Source organism: Budorcas taxicolor, chromosome 12 (genome assembly GCF_023091745.1).
Source record: "Budorcas taxicolor isolate Tak-1 chromosome 12, Takin1.1, whole genome shotgun sequence".
Taxonomy (NCBI): Eukaryota; Metazoa; Chordata; class Mammalia; order Artiodactyla; family Bovidae; genus Budorcas; species Budorcas taxicolor.
Window position 1 is genome coordinate 52,820,974 of NC_068921.1, and position 8,449 is coordinate 52,829,422.

An 8,449-nucleotide genomic window follows, 5' to 3' on the forward strand; every position below is an offset into this window, starting at 1 on the left:
TTGTCCTGAGTACTGTGCGGAAATCTTGTGCCTTCCTGCTGTGTCCCAGGTGGGACGCGAGTCTTGGCTTTGTCAGGTGTATCCAGGCTGTGTATACTACCTGCCTGTCAGTGCCTGTGTAGGAAAAACATCCTGAGGTTCAGTGTGTGTGTTAGCCGCTCAGTTGTGTCTGACTCTGCGACTCCGTGACTGTGCCGGCCAGACTCCTCTGTCCATGGGATTCTCTAGGCAAGAATGCTGGAGTGGGTTGCCATTTCCTTCTCCAGGGGATCTTCCCAACCCAGGGATTGAATCCGGGTCTCCTGCACTGCAGGCATATACTTTACCATCTGAGCCACCAGGGAAGCTTTACAAAGTTCAGTACTATGCATTAATACTGTTGATGGATTCAGGCATTCCCGAGGGTCTTGAAACGTATCACCTGCTGATAAGAAAGGGAGGGACTACTGTATTTGGAGTAGTTTGCTAGGTATGAGAAATAATTAAATCTTACAGAACATTTGCTAACTGTAATTTTTAGGATTTTGTGGGGGGAGGAGGGCGATCAGCAACATGGTGGTGTTAGTCTGAGGACCTCTATTGACGGGAAGGCTAGCTTTAGATGTTTGGTGGGTAACTGGCTGCTGCCTTTACTCCTTAATGGATCCCTAAAGATGGATAATAGAATAAAGGATTGAGAAACGATGGTCTAGACTATAATCCCACTGAGAGTTGGAAACTTGCCTGTCTAATACACTGTATACCACGAGTCAGTGAGAGTTGCTCAGTCATGTCTGACTCTTTGTGACCCCATGCACTATACAGTCCATGAAATTTTCTAGGTCAGAATGGGGAGTGGGTAGCGTTTCCTTCTCCAGGGGCTCTTCACAACGCAGGGATCGAACCAGGTCTCCCACATTGCAGGCATGTTCTTTACCAGCTGAGCCAAAAGGGAAGCCCACTGTATAGCATAAATATGCATTCATTCATTCATTCATTCATTCATTCTACGAAGTGAGGAATGGTGTCCAAGAGGAAGGACCAGTATGCTTATGGATGCAGGAACACGTGAAGTAATTGGAAACTCTGTGGTTCACTCGGGTTGGTGAGCAGGCTGTGAGGCAGGGGCAGCAGGAGGTGAGGGTGGAGAGGTCTGCAGGGACCACACCTTGGAAGGGTCTTTGCTCAGCCCAGGAGCTTGGGCTTTCAGAGGAAGGGGAAGGGGAGTGATTGGACGGTTTTAGGAAGTGGCTGGAAGTCACCAGGTGTATGGACGGTGGGGAGGAACAGACAGGGTGTACAGAAACCTGTTAAGAGGATTTTGTGAAAATGTGGATGACAGATAATGAGGTCTGTGCTAAGGTGGTAGAGGGAGATGTGTTAAATATTTACGAGGCAGAATTGACAGGACTTGGAGTTGAGGAGGAGGAAGGGAGGTGAAACTTGGAAGATAACACCCCTTTTTAGATAGGTGACTCCAGGGATCTATGAGATAAAGATGGAGCTGTGTCTGTGTGAAGGAGAGAAAAAGGAATCAGGTTTGTCCTTGAATGGGTTTTTGCTTAGTATTCAAATATTATCTGTTTTCTGAGCTTGAACGACCCGATATATATACGTTAGCTTGTGGGCATGGTATTAATAAAGAGGAAACTGTCTACATTGTAGAGCTACGGTCTTGTGTGTGCGTACAGGCTAAGATGCTTCGTGGCGGAATTAAAATTCACTGAGGTCTGTGTGTGGCTTACCCTCTGCTGCCTCTTGGTGGTAGAAGGTGTATTCAGCAAGAAAAAGAAAGGGAAGTGTTTGAAGTCTCCAAAGATTTGGTGGCATACTTGTGACCCTTAAAACTTCCCAGAAGTTAATGTGATCATGTTGATGTGATGAGTGGCTATCTCAAAACATCTCGTTAGAATTTTAAGAATTTCTTCCTTTTTGATGTTCTAGCAAAAGTTTCAGTAATAGTTGGTTTGACACCTCTAGGTGTTTTTTTTTTTTTTTTTAAACTAATGTAACAATTTGTAGGGGTTTTTTTTTATGTTAATGGCTGTAAGATTATTGTCTAACCTCATTTCGATATAATTTTATCTAAGAACAGACAGCTAATTGACTAGCTAATCCCTCCCTTTTTTAAAGAACAAATGCTTTGCATTAGCTGTTTGTTTGGTGGAGCCTTTCTGAAGACATTAAGCGTCTCCCTATACGAGGGGTAATCAGTTAGCTTCTTAGAGTTCATAACATGTGTGATAATTTGTTTGTCATTGAACAAAATATGATTTCTCTTTGTATTTACTTTTGAAATCTAGTGTCTTAATCAGCATAAAAGTAGTGATTTTTTTTTTAACACAGTAAAATACTTTTCTAGACAAGCTCCGAAGAAGTATGCCTAACCTAGCTCGGATGCCAAGTACAACCACTGTTAGTAGCAATGGGAGTTCTCCAGTCACCGTGCGGAATAGTCAGAGTTTTGACTCAAGCTTGCATGGAGCTGCAAATGGACTTTCAAGAATACAGTCTTGTAGTAAGTATGACAGATTTTTTGGTAATTTTCAGTTAGTTATAACACCATTAGGAAAATATCTTACTATTTCATTTTTCTTTCTCTCTCTGAACACTACAGGAAACCTTTATCCTTGTGACTTTTATTTTGTATTTCACCATTAAGAAGTATTTTCACTGGTGCCTGTTAATAATTAGCAAATTATATGTTACTAATTAATAATTAGCAAATTGTGTTAGCCTTTATACCTAAGGATAGAAGTAGAAGCCCTGAATGGTGATTGATCTCTCTACTCATCATACAAAAATGTTTTCTGCTCAGTCCTGCCTCTTTCTAGCTGTGCACTTGATATGTTTACTCAGAGGAAAGCACAGCTCTTCTGTCCAGCTCTTACCGTGGTCTTGTTTTGCATCAGTCCATAGCTTTCCCAGGGCAAATGAGGTTCTGTTCTAGTGTGACTGAAGAGTAGGATTCACCTGCTCCATTGCAGTTTGCCCACAGCCTTTCATTCTCTGTATGGTTTACCCAGTGATGAGGAGCGTGGTGAGAGCACAGTCTAGTGTTTTGTGTTCTCACTTTGTGTGGGGATGTCTTGGCTCCAGGTTCCCCACCCCCAACTAATGCTGCCTGTATGGGTTGCTGCTACTGCTAAATCGCTTCAGTCGTGTCCGACTCTGTGCAACCCCATAGACGGCAGCCCACCAGGCTCTGCCATCCCTGGGATTCATCAGGCAAGAACACTGGAGTGGGGTGCCATTTCCTTCTCCAATGCATGAAAGTGAAAAGTGAAAGTGAAGTCATTCAGTCATGTCTGACTCTTAGCGACCCCATGGATTGCAGCCTACCAGGCTCCTCCGTCCATGGGATTTTCCAGGCAAGAGTACTGGAGTGGAGTGCCATTGCCTTCTCTGACTTCTATGGGTAGTCAGGGTTAAATCCAAGACTGACCCCTGGGAGGCAGATTCAAGGCCACAGGCCCAGTACTGATGTGCCCAGACCTGGAAGGCCAAGTTTGTGGCCAAGCACTGTCAACCAGATGTCTTCAGCTTCCACCCAGCAGACACCTTGGTGCCCCTGATACACTACCCCAGGTGCCTCCAGAACATGCTGAGAATGGGTCAGGTTTCCTGTCGCTGCTTGCGTCATTCAGTGTGTCACACTTGACTGCCATTATGTTTATCTTCCATACTAGCTTACTGGCTTTTCCTGGGCGTGGACCATAGTTCATCTGATTTTCTGTCCCCAGCACCTGACTTGCTGCTGGGCACATCGAGCTCTCAGGAGATGTTTGAACAAATGTGTAAATGAACGCTGTAGGGCTGGATCTTAGGGCTTCATCTGTTAATATTTGAATTAAAGGCCTGTGTAAAGACACAGAAGATAGCCTAGGAACTAATGGTGAGAAACTGAGGACTGCTTTCTAATTTTATGTCAGGAGGTTAGGACAGGTGGCCAGATACATCATGATGAAATTTAACTGAGTTAGAAGTTCTGTGCTTGAGTATAAAAGTCAACAGTATAAACATAGAAGGGGGAAACACAGTAGTGACAGTAGCAAATAGGGTAATGCTTAGGAGTTTCTGTGAACTCTAATTCAGTGTGGATCAGTAGTACAGTTTGAGTGCCAGAAAAATCAAAGTAACCCAAAATAGAACATACCGTACAAACAATGGAAAGTCTTGATGGAAGTCCTGAAAAAATGATGAGAGAGCATGTCAAAAGGATATAGGAAACAACTTAATGAAACTACCAGAGACAAAACCTGCCACAGATTGAGCCACAGAATAAATGATTATATTAAAATATTATAACCCATAGGTTAAATAATCATAGGTTCATACTTAATTGAATAAACGGAGAGGGGAAATTCTTCTTTATAGAAGAATTGCAATTAATAAACGTAAAGAAATGAAGAAAATAGAAAAATCATTGTGTGTAACTCAAGCGTAATAATGAGAGAAAACAAAAGAACTTGAGTGTTAATGTGTAAGAGGTCAGTCGTGAACTTGTTTCAGATCTCAGGACTCTGTTCTCATTGACTTTCATCCCTAAGCGAATATCCTTTATACATCATGCGTGTATATAAACATCACATGTGTGTTTCATGAAGAGCAAGTTGTGGACTGGTGTGCCTTCTGGAGTCAACAAAGTGAACACAGAAGGTTGGAGAGGCGACTCCAGGAGGAGGGCACTAGGTCTGCAGTCAGCAGCTGGAGTCTGGGTCTTTGCTTGGTCATAAGTTCGTGGGAAACTATGTATCCTTTCTGATCCTTGTTTTCCCGTTTGTAAAATTAGGATTGTGTCTGTTAATCTTGACTAGTTTCTCTATTATTTCTTTTTAAACTTAATGCAGTTGTCTGTCTTGTGTGTAGGAGAGTTAAAGGGACTAATAGGACTGCCTTCCTGAAGTTACTCTTCTGGAGTTTCATTTCAAATGATAGACTTTCTGAAATTTCATTTAATCTGTAGATAAATTTTAGAATTGGTATCTTAACAATATTAGTTTTCTAATTCATTAACATGGAATATCCCCTCATTTACTTAGATCTTCTTATCTGTCAAAGTTATGTAGCTTCCTATATAGAGGTTTCATACAGGTGTAGTTCAGTTTATTCCTAAGTATTTTATCTTAAAAATGCTTTTATATGTAATATTTTTTTCAAATTTTAGTTCACTGATAATTTAGAAATACAACTGATTTTTTTCTGTTTTGATGGTCTGTTCAGCAGCTTTGCTAACTTCATTTATCCTAATAGTTATAAATTTGGACTATACTTGTAATATAATACATCTGAACACCAACACATATTCAAGAATGTTCGTAAAACCCCAGACTTAGAAGTAACCAAGCTTTGCATCATCAGGAGAACAGATTATAAAATACATTCTGTGGAATACCTCACCTCAATGCAAATATATGGATAAATTTCAGAAACATAATGTTGAGTCAAAGAAACCAGTCATGGAAGAGAACATACTCTGTAATTCCATTTACATGAAGATCAAAATAGGAATAACAGATCTGTGGTGATAAAAGTGAAAGTACCAGTCACTTGGGGGGCATGCTGACTGGGAGAGGATATGTGAGAAGCTGCTGAAGCGCCGGCAGTGTTTGCTGTCTTGATGTGGGTATGGTTACATGAGTGTGTTCATGTCACACTTTCATTTCTCTCTAGGCTTAGTGTTTGGGTGCCTTTAGCCTGGCGTGCTACAGTCCATGGGGTTGCAAAGAGTTGCATTAGCACAACTTAGCTGCTGAACGATAACGCTTTATATATATTGTGTTTCAGAAGAAGCTGGGCCCAGTATGTAGACACCTTTATATGTGCATTTAAAACCCTTTCAGACAGCATCAGCGTCTTTGCACATGGCACCTGTGCGGGCAGTGGTGAACGTGCAGTGTTCGTTTTCCTCCTAGTTCCGTCCCCAGGGCAGCTCCAGCACAGGATGCACAGCGTGGGGCACTTCCCGGCGTCAGTGCGGCAGCCTCTTAAAGCCACGGCCTACGTGAGCCCAACCGTCCAGGGCAGCAGTAACGCGCCCTTATCCAACAGCTTACAGTTATACTCCAACACTGGGATCCCCACCCCCACCAAAGCTGCAGCTTCCGGCATCGTGGGCCGCAGTGCACTTCCAAGACCTTCGCTGGCAATAAATGGGAGTAACCTGCCTCGAAGCAAAATTGCACAGCCTGTCAGAAGGTGAGAGCCTTGGTCCGTTTTCCTTGTAGCCCTGTTTGTGGTCTGCAGGCACCACCCTGACGTTTCCTCTGTCTAACCCTGGTCTGTTACTCTTCCCCTTGTGCCCTGACTCATGACCTCCTGCCTCTGGATTTAATACTTTTCAATCTTTTTTTTTTAATCAGAATGGTCACAAATGATATTAGGCATGTACACAACACACCCTCCTCCCACAGTCTTGATTTAAAAAGCATCGTAGTGATGTTTAGTTGGGGCTTTATTAGCTTATGTTGGGAACTTTGGTATGTTCCAGGTAGAATTTTTTAAATTCCACAGTGCTTGCCAGGCACATGTTCAATGAGCTCACAGTCGTGTTGTGCCCTTTCTGAAGTGGATCTGCTGGAGTGTTTTATGGTTAAAAAACAATTCCATAAAAGTGAGTTGACAGATTAGATGATGCAACAATGGAGGCAGTAAATACTTACAAATCTTACAAGAAATTAGTATTTGAAGGAGGACAGGGAGGGGGAACCATGGTGACAGTTCGCAAAAGATGTGGGAACAAGAAATTTTTCTTTATTTATGCATTAGGTATGTATATTTTTTATTTTCTGATGCATAATAGGTGCTCAGATCAAAAGCAAATTTAGAAACTATTGCAAAACTAAATAATCTTACTATCCAGATGGAAATCACTTTCATGCGTGTTAGTTCAATGCAGGGCTGTGTTTCATTCATGACTGAATAGAATCACATTGTTTGATGCTTATGTTAACTGTGGACAGTACATTTGTCCTTGGATGTCTGTCTTCGAACTAATCTCCTGGATAGGCTGTCGTTGCCAGATAGAGGGTCTGGTTCCCCAGACTTAGGCAAACATTGGTTTTAACACATTTAAAAATTCACTGCCAACGTAATAGGCAAGTCTCTTGATTATTTGTAAGATTGAATACAAATAGAATTACATGAAGAAATTTTCAGTGAAGCAACCGCTGATATTTACAGGCCATTTTTCTGTCATGTTTATCTCTCTGATTTTAAAATGCTCTTACTACACGTTAAGGATGTTGGTCATTTTCCACTTACGTTGCACATCTGCCTGTGCACATACGATACTCGTGGCACGTGCTGAGAACTGGGTTTTCCTGCAGTGCGCCTGTTGACGGCCGGAGCCCCAAGACACACGTGGGAAAGTGCCAGCACGCTGTCGCTGTTGCTGCTGGGGTGGGGGCGGGGAGACCAGAGAGAGTGATGGGACTTGCGGGACTTGGCCGGGGTTACTTACAAGCCATTTCCTTTTTTAATCCCTTCACAGTTTCCTTCAGCCTCCAAAGCCTCTGTCTTCACTCAGCACGCTGAGGGATGGAAACTGGAGAGACGGTTGCTACTGATGCCGTTTTCTGTACCCTTAAGGAGTGGGAAAGAACTGGAAATGAGGGTCGTGTTACCCAGCTGGCTGGGTAACAGCGGGTGTCAGGATATTCTTTCCCTTCTGCATTTTAACACATCTACTGCATTTTCAGTGGACCAATCACCAGAGACTAATTATTGCACTTAAATATTTGCCTGAGATACTGCAGTGGTCACAGATCCACGGTTGCAGTATTGTGACACTTAGAGCTAGGAAGTTTTTGTAGAACTGATAATGTACCTGAATCCTTTTTGAGAGAATTGAGGTGTATCCATAATGCTTTCCTTGCCATCTGAGGTTTTTGGTTTTTTTTTTTAACCTGTTCAATTTACTTACATGTTCTAAACATCTTCCCATTACATGTTCTGTATTTTAATACATTGCATATTTACAACTAGGTTATATAACGTATGCTTTGAAATTTACTTTTTTATAGTTTACAGGAATTTTATTTTTTGTGCCTATTTCTTTTTACACCTATGTGAACCACTATGGAACAACTTAAATTTTGTGCCATAAAAATATTTTTGTGGTAAGGTACTATTTTTTTAGCTCTAGGGATATATCAGCAAAAATCCATCACACAATTGATACATAATTTTCTGTTGAATGAGCACAATGTAAGCTGAAGCATTACAAGGAGACAGCCAGACAGCAGTGTGAAATGGGTCTTGTTGTTTTCATTGTTAATTTATTGTCATTCCTGGCTTTGACATTTATAATGGCATCACTAGCTCATTGCACTTAATACCTGCAATGTTTGCTACCGTACCACAATTGATTTTCAATACTTTTACAGAGGATGAAACTGTAACATTTTATTAACAATGCTTCTGGAAATGAATGCATTTTAAAGCAAATAAATCTTTTTGATAGACCTTT

At 41.7% G+C, this 8,449-nt stretch overlaps 1 protein-coding gene across 1 annotated transcript in view; it reads left to right on the forward strand.

Annotated features, from left to right (window-relative positions):
* Positions 1-7,762, forward strand: part of SLAIN1 (SLAIN motif family member 1) — a 51,220-nt gene extending 43,458 nt beyond the window's left edge. Inside the window, exons 6-8 of the mRNA XM_052650258.1 lie at positions 2,342-2,497; positions 5,895-6,177; positions 7,472-7,762. Of these exons, the coding sequence (XP_052506218.1) occupies positions 2,342-2,497; positions 5,895-6,177; positions 7,472-7,547 (515 nt within the window). The 3' untranslated portion in view covers positions 7,548-7,762. The remainder of the gene's footprint in view (positions 1-2,341; positions 2,498-5,894; positions 6,178-7,471) is intronic.
* Positions 7,763-8,449: the final 687 nt, after the last annotated feature.